The 18969-nt window shown below is 53.7% G+C and overlaps 9 protein-coding genes across 9 annotated transcripts; 4 read left to right on the top strand and 5 right to left on the bottom strand.

Moving 5' to 3' along the window:
* Positions 1-251: 251 nt before the first annotated feature.
* Positions 252-3002, bottom strand: M409DRAFT_69164 (uncharacterized protein; the record flags this gene model as incomplete). The annotated part of the gene is made up of 1 exon (XM_033818162.1): positions 252-3002. One exon carries the CDS (start codon positions 3000-3002, stop codon positions 252-254), a length of 2751 nt encoding a protein of 916 aa, XP_033663120.1.
* A 482-nt stretch (positions 3003-3484) lies between these two features.
* On the bottom strand, positions 3485-4973 carry M409DRAFT_69163 (uncharacterized protein; the record flags this gene model as incomplete). The annotated part of the gene is made up of 4 exons (XM_033818161.1): positions 3485-3857; positions 3920-4214; positions 4284-4799; positions 4844-4973. The coding sequence occupies 4 exons, from the start codon at positions 4971-4973 to the stop codon at positions 3485-3487; spliced, it is 1314 nt and encodes a 437-aa protein (XP_033663119.1).
* Positions 4974-5365: 392 nt separating this feature from the next.
* M409DRAFT_58347 (uncharacterized protein) lies at positions 5366-7528 on the top strand (the record flags this gene model as incomplete). The annotated part of the gene is made up of 1 exon (XM_033813888.1): positions 5366-7528. The coding sequence occupies one exon, from the start codon at positions 5366-5368 to the stop codon at positions 7526-7528; it is 2163 nt and encodes a 720-aa protein (XP_033663118.1).
* A 1184-nt stretch (positions 7529-8712) lies between these two features.
* M409DRAFT_69162 (uncharacterized protein) lies at positions 8713-9664 on the top strand (the record flags this gene model as incomplete). The annotated part of the gene is made up of 2 exons (XM_033818160.1): positions 8713-8838; positions 8906-9664. 2 exons carry the CDS (start codon positions 8713-8715, stop codon positions 9662-9664), a joined length of 885 nt encoding a protein of 294 aa, XP_033663117.1.
* Positions 9665-10322: 658 nt separating this feature from the next.
* On the top strand, positions 10323-11691 carry M409DRAFT_58345 (uncharacterized protein; the record flags this gene model as incomplete). The annotated part of the gene is made up of 4 exons (XM_033813887.1): positions 10323-10552; positions 10605-10771; positions 10971-11069; positions 11123-11691. 4 exons carry the CDS (start codon positions 10323-10325, stop codon positions 11689-11691), a joined length of 1065 nt encoding a protein of 354 aa, XP_033663116.1.
* Positions 11692-11746: 55 nt separating this feature from the next.
* On the bottom strand, positions 11747-12937 carry M409DRAFT_27231 (uncharacterized protein; the record flags this gene model as incomplete). Its single annotated transcript, XM_033808481.1, has 1 exon — positions 11747-12937. One exon carries the CDS (start codon positions 12935-12937, stop codon positions 11747-11749), a length of 1191 nt encoding a protein of 396 aa, XP_033663115.1.
* Positions 12938-13277: 340 nt separating this feature from the next.
* Positions 13278-14012, top strand: M409DRAFT_69159 (uncharacterized protein; the record flags this gene model as incomplete). The annotated part of the gene is made up of 3 exons (XM_033818159.1): positions 13278-13337; positions 13389-13567; positions 13625-14012. 3 exons carry the CDS (start codon positions 13278-13280, stop codon positions 14010-14012), a joined length of 627 nt encoding a protein of 208 aa, XP_033663114.1.
* A 311-nt stretch (positions 14013-14323) lies between these two features.
* M409DRAFT_69158 (uncharacterized protein) lies at positions 14324-15921 on the bottom strand (the record flags this gene model as incomplete). The annotated part of the gene is made up of 3 exons (XM_033818158.1): positions 14324-14829; positions 14904-15168; positions 15226-15921. 3 exons carry the CDS (start codon positions 15919-15921, stop codon positions 14324-14326), a joined length of 1467 nt encoding a protein of 488 aa, XP_033663113.1.
* Positions 15922-16709: 788 nt separating this feature from the next.
* On the bottom strand, positions 16710-17985 carry M409DRAFT_58342 (uncharacterized protein; the record flags this gene model as incomplete). The annotated part of the gene is made up of 5 exons (XM_033813886.1): positions 16710-17057; positions 17116-17374; positions 17425-17582; positions 17631-17815; positions 17868-17985. The coding sequence occupies 5 exons, from the start codon at positions 17983-17985 to the stop codon at positions 16710-16712; spliced, it is 1068 nt and encodes a 355-aa protein (XP_033663112.1).
* Between the last annotated feature and the right edge of the window lie 984 nt (positions 17986-18969).

Genomic DNA, 18969 nt, shown 5'->3' with positions numbered 1-18969 from the left:
AAGAAGGCACTTTGACCTTGGGCTCTACACAAAACATGCCATTCCTCTCGTTCTTTCTTCCTTCCATCCTTTCTCTCCTTCTACTTTAAACCCACACTCCGACGCCATGCGATGCACACCCCCCGTCCATGATCTTTGATATACAGCTTAGTGGGAGGAGGGAGAAGGAGGTCGAGACCAGAAAACGCCTTGCCAGGATGAATGCTGCTTGCTATACATATGGAAAGCACATGTCAGGATCAGTACCAGGATCATCGCCATCGCTGCGACATCTGCTCGAATTGCTGATACAGCGTCGGTGCAGGCTCCTCGCCGCCAGGACCCCTCAATGGCGGAGGCAAGTTACTCCCTCCATTCGGCTGCTCGATCGACCCAGGCTCAGCGGGCGGTTGACCAGGTGCAGGCCCCAACGGCCCACCACCAAAGTACTTCGAGAACTCGCCTGGGTCCTCCCAAGGTCGGGGGCCGAGTAACCGCACCATGTCGTCTCGGCTGAGGACTTCCTTGGAGAGGAGCTCTTCGGCGACGACGCCGACTTCCTTTTTCTTCTCCTCGAGGAGTTGGCGGCATTGCTTGTAGGCTTCGTTGACGATGCGCTTGACTTCGGCGTCAATGGCCTGCGCGGTGGATTCGGAGAAAGGTTTTTGGAGTTGGGCTTCTTGCGATTCGGAGCCGTCGGGGTAGTAGATGTATCCGAGGTTGGACATGCCCCATTTGGTGACCATGGCGGTGGCCATGCGGGTTACTTTGTTGAAGTCGTCGCTGGCGCCGCTGGTGACGGTGTCGAAGTGGAGTTCTTCGCTCACGCGGCCACCCAGGGTCATGGCCATACGGTCCATAAGCTGCTTGACGTTCATGAGAACGGCGTCGTTGCCACCACCTGGGAGGTACTGTGCGTATCCAAGAGCGCCTGAGCCACGTGGGATGATACTGACCTTGAGAAGAGGGTCAGCGAACTGGAAGTACCAACCGCAAATGGCGTGGCCTGCTTCGTGGTAAGCGACAGTCTTCTTCTCGGTAGGAGTGAGCACCAAGCTCTTCTTCTCCAGACCACCAATCACTCGTTCGATGGCCTGTTCAAAGTGAGTCATGGCGACTGATTCGGAGTTGCTTCGTGCGGCAACGAGGGCCGCCTCGTTGACACAGTTGGCAATGTCGGCACCAGCAAATCCAGGAGTCAGCGCCGCAAGACGGCCCTTGAGGTAGTCAAGATCTTCGTGTGTGACGATGTTCTTTAAGTGTACCCCAAAGATCTGTTTCCTTCCATCCATGGTCGGGCGATCGATGGCAATGTGCCGATCGAAACGACCAGGGCGCATCAGAGCTTTATCCAGAACGTCTGCCCGGTTCGTACCTGCAAGAACAACAACTTGTTCCGCCGTGTTGAAACCGTCCATCTCTGTGAGAATCTGATTCAGCGTGCTCTCACGCTCGTCGTTACCTCCACCGAATGACTGCTTCGCTCGAGCCTTTCCAATAGCGTCAATTTCGTCAATGAAGATGATGCAGGGGGTGTTCTTTCGGGCATTCTGGAACAGATCTCGCACACGACTTGGACCGACACCCACAAACATCTCCACAAATTCAGATCCAGATACCGAGAAGAAGGGCACGCCACTCTCTCCAGCGGTCGCCTTCGCCAAAAGTGTTTTACCAGTTCCAGGAGGTCCAGAGAGAATGGCGCCACGAGGGATTTTGGCACCCAGCTTTTGGTAGATGCCAGGCTCCTTCAAAAAGCTGACGAATTCCATGATTTCTCGTTTCGCTTCGTCCATGCCAGCAACATCCGCGAACTTTACCTTGATGTCGGTTTCATGGTTGAACTTCTTGGCTCGACTTCGCCCCATGCCGAATATACCTCCTTGGCCACCGCCTGCGCCAGATGCAGCTCTTCTCGAAATGAACATGATCGCACCGATGAACAGTAGAGTAGGTCCGAAAGCCAGTACAGTATTGAACCAGCTACCTTCCGAGTGGTAAGAGATTGGTATTCTCTCAGAGTTGGGAATGCCAAGTTCGTTCTGAGCCTCATCCACTCTCCTCTCAAATGCCTCGACTGAGCCAATGCTGAAATAGTAGTGGAATCCAGGCTGTGCAGCGGGAGATTCAGGGTACATGGACGCAACACTGTCGCGATGCAGATATACCCGTACCCGAGTGCCATTAACGACCACCAGCTTCTCCACCAAGCCCTTGTCGAAGAAGGTGTTGCGGAATTCTTGCCAGGTGATCTCTCGGCTATTCTCGCTGGGTACGACCAGTCTGTATAATAGGTAGCTGACGAATGCCGCGACCAGAAAGTTTGATAAGTCGAATCTGAACTCTGTGATGTTGCTGAACATGTCATCCGGCTTCTTGCCCTTCTTGCCGTCCTTCTTCGAACCAGCCGGGCCAGGGTCTTCAGAACTCTTCTGCTGCGGCTCCACCTTCTCCGTCTTGTCATTGACTTCTCGCTCTGCCGTCTGCCTTGCAATTTGAGTGGTTAACCGCCATAGCTTTGCTGCTCTCGCAGGCGACATGCCCTCCTTGTGGACTTCTGATATCGTATCGCGCAGTTCTTGTGGCAGACCTTCTCTCTTTATCCTCTGCATTGCCTTGTCGATATCCTCGGCCATGGATGCAGGCATGCCCTTCTTCACCAGTTTGAAGACATCTTCCAAAGCCTTCTCCTCCTCCGCGCTGAGCTTCGTCCGTCCAGGTAGAGTCCCATCTTCCTGTTCATTTCCGGGCTTCTTGGGGGGTTGAGGATTTGAGGACATGGGTGAACTCTGGGAGTAAAGATGTTCCATGCCCTTGGGTGTCGAGCCCGCGGACTTGTCTGCGCTTTTGCCATCCTTTGGCTCTTCGGGCTGGGTGGCATATTGTCTGCTGCGCGCATAGGCGTACAGCGGTCGCGGTAACGATGCGGGTCGTCGCGCAAGAGTCTGTGATAGCGATGCGGCCTCGAGGACTTGGCGCGAGGAGCGAGCGACAGTTTGCGGCCGTCGGAGGAGCGACGCCATCGTGGTCGACGTGGTGTTTGTGCAGGTCGGTCGAGCGGGGACCTTATTGCTGGTTGGATATCATCAGAATCGGGGAGGAAGGGGAGGACAGAGGGCGAATGAGTGGCGATGGCACAGATCTTCCTAGTGCTTTGAAACGGATGACAACATGAGTCGGCCAAACTGATCTGAGCTTACACCACGCGGAACTACCCGTGTCTCAACTTCACCTACTCCCTTTTCACACTTTACATTTCTATCACCTGTCTGGCAATCGGCTTGGTCATATTGACTTGAGATCGCCGTGAAGACTGACGAACACGGTGAAATTGTGCTGAAAGTGGCATATCCCATTCCAGGGTATACTCACTGATCAATTCACTTGAAACAAAGTCTATGTGTATGACTTGGAGATCTGTTTGTGGTCTACCTGAAGTCTTTAGACTCCTTGAGCATGTACTCCTGTAGCAAGGCGGCTGCCAAACTCCAGCTGACCATATGCCCTACAAGTTCGCCATACGATAAACCGAAGCCTCTTTTGAAGGCCGAGGCGGTAGATTCGGCACTCGAATTTCCTCATGAATTTGCGATGCATCATGCCCAAAGAGCCAGTCTTTCCTTTCCGAACAGCCCCAGAAGATTGGATTGTTCTCATTATCAGACCGCATCATCTCATCCCTGCGGTCTCTCGCAGGCCCATCGTAAACGTGTAGCCAGTCCTGAAGCACTCGGGTGTTGCGAGCAATGTAAGTCGTCCTAGGCTTTCTTTGTGCTTCGTACGTTTTCAATGCCTCAGGTATAGTGTCGCAATGTCTCAGCGCAGCTGCGAGGGTCGCGGCGTCTTCGGTCGCTTGAGCTGCTCCTTGTGCCATGTATCTGCGCGGATGTATCAGCATATATGCAGGCAATGGGGGTTTGATGCCGCAATCTCAACAGACGGCATCATTGGACGGCATGCATCACCAAAGAGCGCCGCCTTGCCACTCGGATGCACCCAATTGTCGAGCTGATCAAAATCGGCCAGCTTCCATTTGAGGTAGTCTCCAGTCATCGCGCACAAGCGGCGCACTTCAGGATACCAATCTTTAAAGCGCTCGACCAACTCGGCATTACTGCGAGCACTCTTCCAGATCTGCTCATCGTTTGAGATGGGGTCATCCAAGTCGGATGCATGCGTCACATCAATGATTATGTTGTACATCTCACCCTCTTGGAGTGGGTAGCCAACAGCATCTAAAAGTGCAGAGTTAGAGCGTTTGTCCTCATCATCCTGGACTGGACTGAGCCTCATGTGCCACTTACGGCCTTCAGGACCCATCCAGTGTACCGCCCACGGGCTCTTTATAAGGTGTGCCATTTCGGGATCGTCCAGCAGCGGCTGAGCTGGCACTAGGATGCGGTATGCTACATCGCCCGTATCTTGCGGCGCAAGTGGTCGGCCGTTGATAATGTCTCTGACTGAAGACTTGATGCCGTCCGCGACTATGATGACATCGCCAGAGACTAATTCCCCAGATCCGAGTTCAAATGAAGGTTCCTCAAAGTTATACGAGACCACTCGAGAGTTCAGTCGAATTGTTATATTCGGCTTCTGTTCAGCGGTTTTGACCAGAAGATCTACGAGGTCTGCTCGATGGATGAAGTAGTAAGGCGAGCCGTAGCAGTCTTGCACATCATCCAGCGGGACATCTAAGAGGTGCTTGCCTTTCCAGTCGATGAAACGATTGCCTCGTGAGACTTCCTTCTTCACTTGGCTGAAATCTACGCCCCATGCCCGGCTCAGCTTGGAAGAGCTGGGTGGTACACGAATTCCCGCTCCTACCTATAGAACATTAGCAGGACACTTTAATTTAGATATTTACCTCCATTCTCAAATGCTTTGGCAGACTCGAACACTGTAATCTGATGACCGTCCGTCGCTAAAGCAAGGGCAGCCTGCAACCCGCCAATGCCGGCACCTACGATTAGGACGTTCAACGAACGAGAGGGCATAATGGCTGTCTTCTTTCAGAGACCCGAAGGAGATGGAATGGAAGTTGGAGAGACCAGAGTTTAGTTGTCACTTATACCCTTCTTTTCGCGGCAAATGGTGCCGAATGAGCACCAGGTACTCAGACTGGACAAGTGCCGACATGGGAGCCGCGTCATTCTCCACGCATCGTTTCAGTGAGCAGGCACTCACTCGACCAGCTCTTCGTTTTCTTTACGTCGTCGATATGTGTAGTCGAGACCCAAGAAGAGACAGGAGGTCGGGTCAATGGCTCTCGCCAAGGCCGAACAAGCTTTGATCCTCTGCGCGTCATCCAACTTCGCACGCGACTCTTCGACACCTTCCCACAGCTTCACCTCTTTAATCACGTTGTTTAAGCCTGCGGAAGACGCCAATGCTGCAGAGGAGCTGCTGGAAATGGCACGCAAGGCTTAGCATCTCGACCACGAGGTTGTCGTTCCCATGGACCAACGCTCAATGCCGCCGCTTGGCCAGCAGCGGCCACGATTCTACCTCCGAGACCGATGAACCTTTCGACGAACACGAGTACTATGAAGCCGCCGAGGACGTCGAACACAAGCTGTCTGCAGGCCCGAGAAGGCGAAACATCACCTCAATGGGCACTGTGTCTGTGCAGCAGCCTGATTCAAGCAAAGTCGAAGACTTGATGACTCGGATACTGCCACAAAATATCGGAAAAGCATCGCTGCCGAATACATTGCCCTCTATACTGCTACTGCTGGTCACGCCAGCACTCGCGCAACATGCCCTATCCGGGGACTTGCCACTGCGAGTGCTCGAGCGATTCGGCGACAATCCCACAGCTTCAAAGCCGCTCGACGCCGTCACAGCTGTTGTCGACCGCTTGCCAGTTCCGGGCTCATCCCGTAAAGCAGAGGAAGGTCTTGCGTATCACTTTACCACAAGTCCTGGCCCCCTCTCAACCTTCACGCAAGTCCCGCTCCAAAGCTCGACTCAAAAGCCTGGTGCTCTCACATTTGCATTTCCTAGGATGCCCCGATTTGCCCATTCCGAGCCATCTGTGCAGCTCCCATTGGCGCAGACCATCTTCTCTACCGGCTTGCCCTCGACCATGGTCCATATGCGATATGAGTTTGACCCCCTCAGCGGGCTGCTCCGTAAATCTGCGTCGCAGAGGCTCGAAGCCCAGACCGTCCGTGTGCCGATAGGTGCGCAAGATTTGCAACTGTTGATGGAAACTCCTTTGGTCCCTTTGACTCCACTCAGGCGAGTCGTGAACTCCATGGGGAACATTGTGCGCAAAGTGTCCAGCGAAACCTACGGAGAAGAACATAAGTCTAAACACCAAGAATGGCCACCTCAGGATGATTCAACGGCCTCTCAGCCCGCCTCGCAAGAACTTGAAGCCGCCGTCACGGAGTACTTCAAGTTGAATGATCGTCAGCCAGAGCCAGTCCAAGTCTGGGCCCTGGTCGTTCCACGAGAAACGTTCAGACAATTCACTTTCACAGTCAAGAATCCAAAGAACGGCCTCAAAAACCGCTCTGAGTTTCTCAAATTCAGCCAATCACAACTGCAGGACACATGGGTGCCTCGAGAGACGATTGGAGGTGCCCGGAAAGTGGTTTCAGGGGGGACAATCAATTATGAGCTGAGCAAACTGGTGGGGCTGGGCGCTCGGCTCTGTCAGGTGCTTTCTGGCGGCGGAGGATGGGGCAAGAAGGCAGGCCTCATAAGCCTCGATCCAGACACGATGTACAGTACGCGTGATCTGCGTGCCGATAGTGGCTGGACGTTCGACTTCGACGGGGACGGTGCTGGCGATTCTTTCAGCGAACAGCAGCAACAAGCGCTCGGGGATATTGTGCGTGAAGGGGATGGTGTCATGCTCTTTCTGGCGCCTGAACACCTGAAGCACGGAATTGCTCCACAGCGCGAAGACTTTGGACCTGACCACCGTTCGATCACATTCGGAGTACTTCCGTCAAGTATCGATGAAATCCACAATGGTTCTGTGAATGACTCCGCTGCTGGAATAGAAGAAAGTGCGCGTCACCACCCCAACACCTTCGGCCTGCTCTCTGAAGGCGGAATGGCTTTGACCTTAACTCGGGATGGGGAGACTGTCAATCAGACAAGACTCAGTGTGCCCTTTCAGCAGCTGGTAGTTTCAAATGTCGATGCGATGCCGGATGAGGGTGCGGCGTCTCCTTCCAGAGGCGACAAGACGGCGGCATCTGCAACTGCGCCCCTCTCCACACATTCATCGATTATCCAGAGTAAATCCGAGGCCAAGAGCAACAGCAGCGACAGGCATGCAGATTTAGACAAACCGCAGGTGGCCAAGGAGGAGAAACAATTCAGGAAGGTGAAGCTCTTCCAGAAGGATAATCGCAGCTACAAGAGCCAGCTTCTCAATCATGTTCTGGAGCAAAAACAGACAGACATCGTGTTCCCTCGATCTGTCCAAGGGCGCTCCGACAATGCTACAGAGCGAGAGGATACCGACTTCGTCTTCCCTCGTTCTACCCAAGGACACTCCAAGGATGCTCGCTTTTCCAAGGAAGAGACATGACTAGCCGTCGGTGCTGCTGAAGATTTGCTTTTCGGCAAACAAAGAGCCACTTACACTTTTGCGGCAGGTTTTCCCGTCCGCCGTGAGTCGGTCATACGTTACCAAAAGGCATACGCTCAAGTGCTGAGCACGCTAGACGATAAGAACCTCACTTCGCAGGAAAGGCTCATCAAGAGCGAAGCACACCAGTCGGCTCTACGGGACCGTATCAAGGAGCTTGAGAAGAATTGGTGGTATTTGCTAATTCCAAAACGTAGGAGAGTAGCCTGGGAGCGAAGCATGCGCCTTTTCATGGAAACCCTGGGGGTGAGTCTCTCCGAGCGGACCTCCGTTGCACAAGTCCGAATGAAAGAGAAGGCTGTGGGACGCAAATCTGCTGTTCGATCTTCAACGGAAGCAGGTAGTAACCGCAAGAGATTGCGTCGTCGACGTTCTCCCGTAAGGAAAATTCGATCACCTCTTTACACTAAGGTCTCGAAGATCTTCTGGCGTCGTCCACGTTCTCCCGTAACGAAAATCCAAGCACCTCTTTACAGGATGATCTCAAAGGACTTCGTGCGGATCGCGAAGTTTTCCGCAGAAGAACCCGGGCTGTTTCCACAGGAGCATTCGGCGCAGAGTCAACCAAATCCTGGAACACGAAGGAGCAGGATGGCTACGCAAGAAACGAGGCGTCAAGCAAGGCATGATGCGGATGACGATTCGCTTCGGAAGGTGCGTATCGCCTCTGAGCGACTGCCGTTGCAATTGTCAAGACGCGAATACGTTCGTGTAAGACGACAGCAGAGGTTCAGGAGAGACCGAGCTTGGGATAACATGGTAGGATCTCAAGGCGTTGCTGATGCGCCCGATCCGCCTGCCTCTCCACGACTCAGATCGAAGGAGCAGCAAGATCTGGCTCACGATGTCTACGAGTACATGTCACGTACAGTTCAATGAAGAAGTCGTCTCTCACCTCTCATCGCCTTTATCGATATTCCTGCACGTGATATCGCATTCACAGCAAGTGCCTCGGTTCCTTAGCCGCGGTTATGCTTTCCCCAGAGAAGCCATCCTCCAAACTCCACACAACACCATGGACCCGAATAGTAATCCAGTCGCGCGAGCTGTGAGGACCACCGACACAAGGCATTGGAGACCTTGTCTATCAGAGAATCCGCGACCGCCATGAAATAGGAGGTGGAATGCCTCGTGCCTGGAACACCAACGACAAGACCTACGTCCTCTTCCACAATCGCTTCGACATGGCCTCATACAATCCCCAAACCGATTACCCAACAGTCCTACTCTTCGACATAGGCGGCGTTTGCGTGCGTAAACAAACAAACACTCTACCCATCGCACCTCTCAAAATGCTAAGTAAATAATCTCTCATAGGTCGTCTCCCCCTTCCAAGCGATCCTCGACTACGAAAAACGCCAAAACATCCCCCTCGGCTACATCAACCATAGCATCTCCGCGTCCGCCCCCAACGGCGCCTGGCAGCGCCTCGAACGCGGCGAGATCCTCCTCGACGCCGGCTTCTTCCAACACTTCAAAGCCGACCTCTCCGACCCCCAGCGCTGGAAAGACTACTACGCCAAAACCAACAAGACAACCGCGCAAAAAATCCCGCCCGTCGCGGATATCGATGTCGAATGGCTCTTCTGGGAAATGATGGGGAACTCGCGCAGACCTGATCCGCATATGTGGCCGGCGCTGCAACGGCTAAGAGCGGTGGCGGATAAGAGTAATGGGAAGTTGATCTTGGGGGCTTTGAGCAATACGTCTATCTGGCCGCCGAATCATCCCTTCTCCGATCCCAATACCCCGGAAGGAAAGCAGAATGCCGCTCTGCGCGCGTGCTTCGACGTCTTCGTCTCGAGCGCACATGTCGGGATGCGTAAACCCGCCGAGGATATATATCAGTATGCGATTGTCAGGTTGCACGAGTATGTCAAGACGAAGGGATATGGGAAGGGGGTGAGGGCACAGGATATCACGTTTTTGGATGATATCGGGGGCAATTTGAGGACGGCGAAGAAGTTGGGGATGGGAACGATCAAGGTGCAGTTGGGGAGGACGGATAAGGCTGTGGTGGAGCTCGAGAGGATTACGGGGTTGAGGTTGAGGGATGATGATAAGGCGAGGCTATGATACTGTAGATGGTTTATGACAGATAGATGGGTTCATGAATTTGTGGAATTTAGATCGTGTCAGCTGCGGTGTAAGCATTGGATCTTTTTCGTCATCATGCTCATTTTGAGGACTGCAGGAGAGAGCTGCCCATGTCCCTATACTCGAGCGAGGGCTTCTGAGGGCTCAGAGGCTGAAGTCGACGCTGGATCGTGCCAGCAACTTCCTCGTGTGGCAGTTGCTTCATCACCGGGACCGACGTGTCCGCTCCCCAACCTCTCTCCCCCTCCCTTGCCTGCCAACCGGACAATTCGGATCCCCAAAGACCCTCATCAAAAACCAACATCGAAGTCACTTCTACGACAACCCCCCGGCAGCTATCCAGGCTCCCTCTGCCGAAAAGTACCCACGTCCCCCAAGTACAAGAGCGGGGTCCCTCCCCCAACTCCTCATCAAACCCCACATTCGGCAGAAAGGTCCATGCCTGTAACAAGTGACACAAATAGCAAACAGCAAACAACAGCAAGAGGAAGAGGGCTCGAGGGCTGACATCGGTGAGATTCCAGCCAGGTCTTGCCCTGAATTTCTCTCACTCACAACAGCCTAATATATATAAACGCCTCCTTGTGTGAAGAACACCTTGATGACCTTCCACTAGTCCCTTTCGCCACGTGAAAGTATGTCAACCACAGCAAAAGCACCACCGAGGAACCCGCCTTTCCGCGCAGAGCATTTGGGCTCGTTGTTGCGTCCGGAGAAACTCTTGGAGAAACGCCATGCGATCCAGCGGAAGGAGGATGGTGGGGAAGGGCTGGATGTTTTGACGGATGAGTGCGTCAAGGAGGCTGTCGAGATGCAGACGAGGGCTGGGTTTCGAGGTATCAGCGATGGGGAGTATAGGCGGCATATGTATTGCTTCCTCTCGACGTGGTGTTGTTTCTTTGCGCTAACAAGAACGCAGGTTCTGGGGCGACTTCTGGCCCTCCCTGAACGGAATGAAGGAGATCTATGGACCTGATCCGTCCATCTTCCGAGACTACGTGCCGGACATTGCAGCTTTCCTGGAGGATGATAAGGTCCCTGGGGAATCTATCATTTGCGTGGGCAAGATCAGCCATCCAGGAAAGAGTGCGTACGTGGGCGTATGAGTATTTGAAGACGATCACGCCGAAAGAGCGCCATGGAGAGATCAAGGTGACCATAGCCGCGCCGAGTTGGCACCATCTCCGATATCGCGAGGGTCACGCGTATTCAAAAGATGTCTATTCGACGGACGAGGTATAGCTGAACAAATCCTATGTCCACCGACTTGCTAACGCGTCCTAAGAATACTTCGCCGACGTAGCAAAAGCATATCGTACCGAGCTTCAGATCCTGTACAACGCAGGCGTTCGCAATGTTCAAGTGGATGGTCCGAATCTGGCCTGTGTGTTCGCAAGATCCTCAGTATATCGTTGAGTTCGCTGACGATCAATCTAGATTTCTGCTCCGAGAAGATGCTCGAGGGCTGGAAGAAAGACCCTGCGAATACGCGCACCACCGACAAGCTGTTCGACGCTTACATCGCCTTCTACAACGATTGCTTCAAGCGACCGGTAGACATGCACCTTGGAGTCCATCTGTGCCGAGGAAACTTCGTCGGATCGCGGCACTTCTCTGAAGGTGGATACGACCGCATTGCGGTCAAGCTGTTCAACGAGCTCAACGTGTCGACGTATTATCTGGAGTATGACACGGCCCGAGCAGGTGGTTTCGAGCCGCTGAAATCGCTTCCCAAGGACAAGAACGTCGTTCTCGGCATCATTACTAGCAAGTTCCCGGAGTTGGAGGACAAGGAGGCTTCTAAGGAGCGTATCTATAAGGCGGCCGACTTCATCTCAGCTGGAAGTGGCAGCAGTCGTGAGGAAGCTCTCAAGCAGCTTGGGGTCAGTCCCCAGTGTGGATTTGCAAGTCACGAGGATGGGAACCTGCTTGGATACGAGGATATGGTCAAGAAGCTCAAGCTTGTCAGGAACATTGCCGATGAAATTTGGCCTGGGGAGCCGTAGAGGTGCATATCCAGCTTGATATCCGCAACCGGAGACAAGTACCGTCGCCATACACTCAAGTTCCAACAAGCACCTTCCATGTACATTCAAGGATGTATACGCGTAGGAACTCCGGACCGCGTCCAGAGAGACCATGGATAATAGCAAGAAGTAGGATGGCAAGTAACACGATCGCAGCGACAACAAATCGCACGTTTCTTCCGAGCGTCGTCTGTTCTGGTTTGAAATTCGACATGATCAGACTGATAATCAAGTCGTCCGCACCAAGGTCCGGAAAGTCCATTGCCACAATGCCGAAACGCTGCTTGTTCTCCCGGACCTGAAGGAAAGTCCGCAGACGTGGGTTCATGCCGTCTTCCCACTTGAAACCAAAATAGCCTCCGACCGCTACCTCGCGTGGCGGGAGCTGATAGTACCAATTGAATTCGTACGCGCTGGTGAAGTTCAGATACCAATGCCCGGTATCGGTATCCGCCGATGCGCGATCCAGAAGCCCCGATACATCTCCTCCTTTGATGGCTATCAAGTCTGGCAAGGGCTTTGGATCGGAGATGCTGTAGTGGTCCTGGATCGTGAGCTGCACGCTGTTTCTCGTGTTGATCGTGAACGGTCGAGTTGGATTATCCTGCCACTCGGTGACGTCGATGCCATACGCCATGAGACTCGGTCCATTGTAACGACGGAACAGTTGGATTTTCCCTCGGAGCTCTCCAAGTGAAGGTGTAGTATTGGCAGTGCGCCAGCGCTCAGATCTCGCAGCTATGTGTCTGAATATGGCGTGAGAGAAATGTACAGTAGATCGCTCCGGTTTTCTATCTTCCTTGATTTGTACAATAAGACCTTCTTTCGGGTGGCTCTCGAGCCATTTGTACATGATGTCCAGTAATTCGGGGAGTTGAAGGCCAAGCAGAGAAGGTCCATGAACCATTTCCGGGATGTCCTCTCGGATGCCACAGCGAAAGTCGAAGTATCGTATACCAGCGTTGAGTTGCTCTAGAATGCTCATTCGTTGCGTTGCAATGAAGGGCCACGGGTGTGTATATGCCGCGCTGTCGTGCGTTCCAGGTATGGACAGAGACGAGACGAGCAGGTCATCGTCCAGACGAGCCATCCACTTCTCGCCCGAGACATTGGCCTTCGACCTCTGCAATCCCAGATCCCCAGGAGCCCGATTCTCTGCCTTTTCGAGCTCGCTAGAACCAGCTAGTAGGCCCTTCGGCTCAAAGGGATCTCTCAATGGCATCATCTTCGCCTTCAACTGTGAATGAAACGTGAAACGAGTCCGGTCGAACAAGCACAATTGCGTCTCCACAGACTTTCTCGCAGTACATCCATAGCGAGCGTACGCGAAGGCAGCAGCTTTCCTCGTCGACTCAATCAATGCATGGCAGCAGGAGCGTGGATGGAAAGAGGAGGTCGAATTGGCTGCTGCGCATTGGGTCACTCCTTCCATGCGAAACTCGTCAAGCAAAGTGGTGGCATAGTCTCTACACCATTGACAGAAATCGCAAACGTAGACTTCACCTCTACTCTATCCATCAACAACATCACAACCAGATTGATCTTCGTCGCAGAACATCGAAACCATGTCGTCACGTCCAAACGCGCCGAACAGGCGCTCGACGAAAGGCGAGTACATCGAGACGGTCAGTAATCGATTCGCAAGATTTTCTTGGACGACCAACTGACGGACATAGGACACGGGCAACAAGATCTCTCGACGCGCCCATATCGAAGGCAAGCAAAACATCATGCTGGGAGGAAAGTCCGTTTTGATGGCCGGCGTGACTCTACGAGGCGACTTGCACCGTCTCCAAGACCAGTCCGACGGCGACGATCGATCCAAGGCATCAGTAACAGCGATCAACATCGGAAGGTACCTTTACACCCATCACCGGGAAATGTTTCGACACGCTAAAAGACTGATTTACAGAGCCTGCATAATCTCCACAAACTGCACCCTCCGCCCACCCATGCGCATCCACCACGGCACCATGACCTTCTACCCGATGCGCATGGGCGACAACATCTTCATCGGCCACTCCACGCACGTCTCGTCCATCCACATCGCCTCGCACGTGCACATCGGCGCCAACTGCGTCCTGGGCCCGTTCAGCGTCATCAAGGATAATTGTAAGGTCTTGCCGAATACGGTCGTGCCGCCACATATGATTGTGCCTGCTGGGTCGGTTGTCGCGGGGAAGCCTGCGAGGATTGTGGGTGAGGTCGGGGATGGGTGGGGACAGGGAGGGGGTGCGGAGGGAGAGGATTGGGTTGAGGGGGGTGATTTGAGGGTTGTGGTTAGGGCTATTAAGGGGTGAGAGGGCTTGGGTTGGTGAGAAGTTACTTGATATGGTTTGGGGAGGCGAGGTTGCGATCGATCCTTGAGCGAGTTCAGCCTCACCGTCTGAAGACTCGAGCGAAAAGAAGCTCATGTCAACCGACAGAGCATGCGCCGCACAGTGTTGGAGCGTGCTGGGTCAGCGACAAGTTCGCTATCGACCAGCGAGGGGAAGAAGGTTGTGAAATGGAAGGAGGAAATGACGAGTGATGAGAGGAAATGCATACAGGCAAGAGGACAAAACCACCCAGAGACAGGCCCTCCAATCGCACAAACACAAGCAAGCAAGTGTCAATCAAGAGGCTCCACCAACCCATTCTCCAATACGAATCCATCCTCCGGAAACACCGGCTTCACCTCCGTATCCCACCCACCCACAACCTCACCATTCGAACTGGCAAAACTCTCCGTAGGCGAAGAATCACCACCACTCCGACTCAACTCCTCCTCCTCCCTCACGCATCTCGAACACTGACAAGGCCCATTAATCCACTTCCAGAACGTCTGGCGGCGCACCTCCAGGGGCTCGTCCACGACGAACCCGTCATAGCACACGAAGAGCTGCTCGCCGCGTTCGATGTCGCGGGTGGCTTTCATAACGATCGTTCGGAGGTCGGGCTGGGTCTGCCATTCCATGTTGGGGGCGCAGCTGTGGTTGAAGAGGGAGAAGAGGGAGTTGATGGTTTCGGACTGCGGCGTCGTCCAGCTGTTGTTGCTGACGCGGGCTTTGAGGGTGAAGAAGACGTGCGTGTCCCAGTTCAGGTTGGCGAAGATGTCGATGCCGTGCTGCTGGAGGACTTTGGAAGGGTACTGGCGTAAGTTCTGTTCTCCGAATGTTCTTGGAATTTTCAATCGATGCTTCTTGACTTGCCTTGATTCATCACCGCTATGTCCTTCTCTAGATCGAAACTCTGGTAGTCGTCGGGGCAGTACGTCGGTGTAAGACGGGCAATGAGAGGATGATCGAGGGGGTGTTGTGCTCCGTCCTTCACAGCACGGATGAGCAGCCGAGACCTCACTATCGTGTTGGCCGCGAACCTGCCAACTTTTTGCCGTATCCATTGCAGTTTGGCGTCGAGGTCGTCCGGTGGTAGGTACTTGCTGATCGGCTCGTTGCTGTCCGACCCATTGCATCCCTTTGCGCAGATTCAGTTGAAAGCCGCTCACCACCAGCTCATATGACCATTGCTTACCCAGACTCTGCTCTTGTCGTATACGATGTGCTCACCCCACGCGATATCGCGAGTGGCAAAGACGCCCAGCAGATCCTCGCCGTCTCGTGCGCCCACGCCGCGACCGAACGCAAATCGCTTCACGACACAGCACTTTCTGCGTCTCATCGTCCGCGTGGCTGCAGCCAACTCACGATTGATGCTCTTGACGAGTTCATCAGATCGCATCAAATGCCTCTCATGGATCCACGGGTACTGCCTCAGTATCACACGGCCGCGTTTGTGTGCCGGCATGTAGTCCAGATGCTCGTGTATCAGGTCCTGCGCTCGTTTCTGTAGAGTGGCATATGTCTGCTTCTGTACTGTTTGCTCTTCTCTGGCCACGCTGTCACTGCAGGCATCGCGATCCGTCATGAGAAATCCCGTGCGGTAGCCAAGTCTGTACCATGGTCGTCGCGTCAGAGTCGTGAGTAGAGTCTTGCACATCATCACCGCCTTGTATGCATCGCCTACAGCAAGCTCAGGATACCGCAGCTTCACAAGAGTCTCTGCTCGGTCCAGCCAGCTATTTGGGTGGTAAGGGTGAGCGGCGATGTCGGTGGTTTGGTCATTGAGTGATCTTATCCAGCCCGCGACAGTGGACTCGCTTGGTGGAGTCTCCCATGCTTCCTGTGGTTTGGATGGCTCCCATTGTGCAATGCTGAAAGGTGTGTCCATGATGAGGGTTGGAAGTCGTGTCTACTTGTTTGTTGTGTGTTGTGTCGTTTGAGGTCAGTAGTCTGCGCTTTTATAGACCCTGTGAGCTGCTCGGTCAGAAAAGGTCCATTTCGAGACCAATGGAAAGAACGAAGGCGATCCTATTGCATGTGAAGGAGACTGTTCATCTGACACATGCGGAAAGACCCACAAGATGGTAGATGAATGAATTGTTACGCTCTTCCTCCAGCTCGCAACTGCCTCGCTTTACCAGAGCAAACGCTGTCGAACCAACATGACATCAAGGGTTTTCAAACGCTTCATTCAACGCCCAAGGCTTTCATCAATTCTATAGGTCTCTTCCTGTCACTTGGCGTTGTGCAGTCCATCTCCCCGTGCTCCATTCTCCAACCTTTCTCGTATCGCCACGGGTAGCCTGGACCGCTGTCTCTTCCTGCTTCACTCCCATCTCTTGGTTTCCAAGGAGAAAGACAAATCATCTTAAATGAGTTTCGGAGCATCAACCGCAGTAGGCTGGGAGTACGGCTGTACCGCCCGTGCGCTCGATACGAAAAGGAAGTCTCATCCAGTCGATGCCTCAGTCTCAGTTCAGTTGGCCTGGAATCGCTTGCAATGCGCGCTCTCGCTGCTCGTCGTTCGCCTTAATTCATGCTGCCGATTGAATCAGAATGCGTTGTTTACGCCTGCGCTTGAGACAAAAGAGCGTCACAAGTTTTGGACAGAAATTGAGGGCAAACACCTCAGGTGCTGCCAGTGTGATGAGAAACAAGTCGTAATAAAGGGTCGTCTCACAGCATCAGATTGTGCAAGTTCCGCTGCACAATCATGTCCTGCACGCTCTTCATAGTCTTGTCGAGGAGATTGGTGTCGGTCGCGTTGGTGAAGTGGACATAGGCATCCTTCTCGGGATCTCTCACGAGATTCCTGAACTTTCGTGCAAAGAATTCCTGTCCAGCTTCAACGTCTCTGTCGCCGCCAGTATAGTCGGGGAAGTGTTCTCGAATGGGGGCAGCTCCTGACTGAATCTTGTCGCGGAACAGATCGATCTTGTTCAAAAAGAGGATAAGGGCGGACTTCTCGAAGTACTTGCTGTTTGCTATGCTCTCGAAGAGCATGAGCGCTTCGTGCATTTGGTTCTATTGCCTCAAGTCAGCACTCTTCACGGCGCGCGATGATTGAGGAACAAGTGCTTACGCCATTGCGATCCTCGACTAAGACGTGATCATAGCCGCTGATGGCTACCAAGAACAGTACCACCTGCACGTTATCAAAAACGTGGATCCACTTCTTTCGCTCTGACCTCTGGCCACCGACATCGAACATGCGGTAGGTGAGGTTGCCGGTCTCGAAAATAGTCTCGCTGATGCCAGTGGTTCTTAATCGTGCGCGAAGGATATCTTGGTCGGTGGGGAGGTAATCTTTGGCAAACAATCGGTCAATGTCCGCGAAGTAACTGTGTCACGATTAGCATCACCGCCTGGAGTCTGCCTTTGAAGTACAAACTATGTGAGGTTGTCATGGAGGGCGTATTCATTGCCCTTCTTTATCGCCAGCTGAACACCTTCGTCTCGCCATAGGCTCTTGAACGCGTTAAGACAATCAAGCGGCATTGGATCATCGGCGCCGATATCAGGATCCGACGCAACAATCTCCGCGAATCGCTGATGCCCGTCAGTACAAATACCAACTCGTAGAATAGAAAGACGTACGATGTTACCCTCTTCCGCAAAGTCCACCTCTTGCTCTTCCATTGCGCCGAACACAACTTGAAAGGCATGCAGCAAGTTCTGAAAGATAGTGACCTTCCATTGCTTCCGTTCTTGAGTCGAGAAACCCTTCGTATGGATCAATCGCATCTGCTTCAGGACTGTCGACTTCCCAGACTCTCCCGCACCTGGTATATTGTCAACTTTTTCATTCTACCATGATGGAGAGCCATTCCTTACCTAGCAGGAGCAGCTTGACCTCCTTGGCCAATCTCTTCTGATCTTCCCGCAGCTGCTTCTCAATCTCCTTGCTCTTCTTCGCATCCGGGTCCTCCTTGTTGCCGCTTCCGAAACACATGATTCGCGATATGGCCATTCAAGATGGGAGGATGCTGGATAGGTAATATGCAGAACGTCGGCGCTTCGTTGGCGCCAGAGAGGGGCGGGCGCGGTGTTTGGGCGCGGGCAATGCCGCCGCACAGAGGACGGGCGGAGTCAGGGGAGGCTGGAGGCGCGGTGGTGCGAAGGGCAGCTGCAGTGCGACGCTGTCTCGAAGCTGTGTCGTTCGGAGAGGGCGAGCGCAAACGGAGAGCCGGGCTGCGAACGTAATCGAGCGGATGGGGTGAGGAGAGGGCGGAGAGTTAGAGTTGGCTGCAGGCGCTGCCAACTTGCCAAGCTTCACGTCTGGATGTCTGCGAGGAGCTAGCTGTCAATAAGGAGCTGTGCGCTGTGGGGTGAGATCCAGCAGGTGAGGAGGAGGCTCGTCGGCGGCGGGGCGCGGACGCTGAAGTATAGGCGCAGGTGAGTGAATGTGGAAACGCAGGGCTGCGGTTGCGGGAGAGGAGCAGCAGCAGGAAGGTGGGCGAGCCGGCAGTAATGCGTCTCTTTCTCCCGAAGCGACACCCCCGAACACGCTGAGCGCGGTGGATTATTTCAGGTTATCCTGTCGGCGACAGGCGAGAACTGGCAGACGTGCAGCGCTGTCGAGCAGCCGGTCGTGGCCCGGCGCGTTGCGCAGTCTCTCTAAACTCAATTCGCCCTGGTTTCTTCGTCGACGACCTTGGAGAGCCGTTGTATTCTTGGCGAATGGCCAATCTGGGTTCAATCTGTGAAAAGATTGTTCCTGCCTGCAGCGTTGGGTTGGCCGAAATGGGTGGCGAATTGGAGGGCGGGAGGATGTTCAGGAGAGCGGATCCTGTACGGCGAGTTGAAGCAAATGGCTGCTCAATGGTGCAAGGGATCTTGGTAGGCGATTGTGCCAGCGCCAAGCTAGCACTGCATCCTGGTTCAGGCAGGATGATGGTGACGTCCGGTGTTTAATTACTGCTTCGGACTTGAACGC

This window comes from Zasmidium cellare, assembly GCF_010093935.1.
Source record: "Zasmidium cellare ATCC 36951 unplaced genomic scaffold M409scaffold_36, whole genome shotgun sequence".
Lineage (NCBI taxonomy): Eukaryota > Fungi > Ascomycota > Dothideomycetes > Mycosphaerellales > Mycosphaerellaceae > Zasmidium > Zasmidium cellare.
The sequence above is the reverse complement of the archived record's forward strand: the minus strand, read 5'-3'. Positions and strand labels throughout refer to the sequence as shown.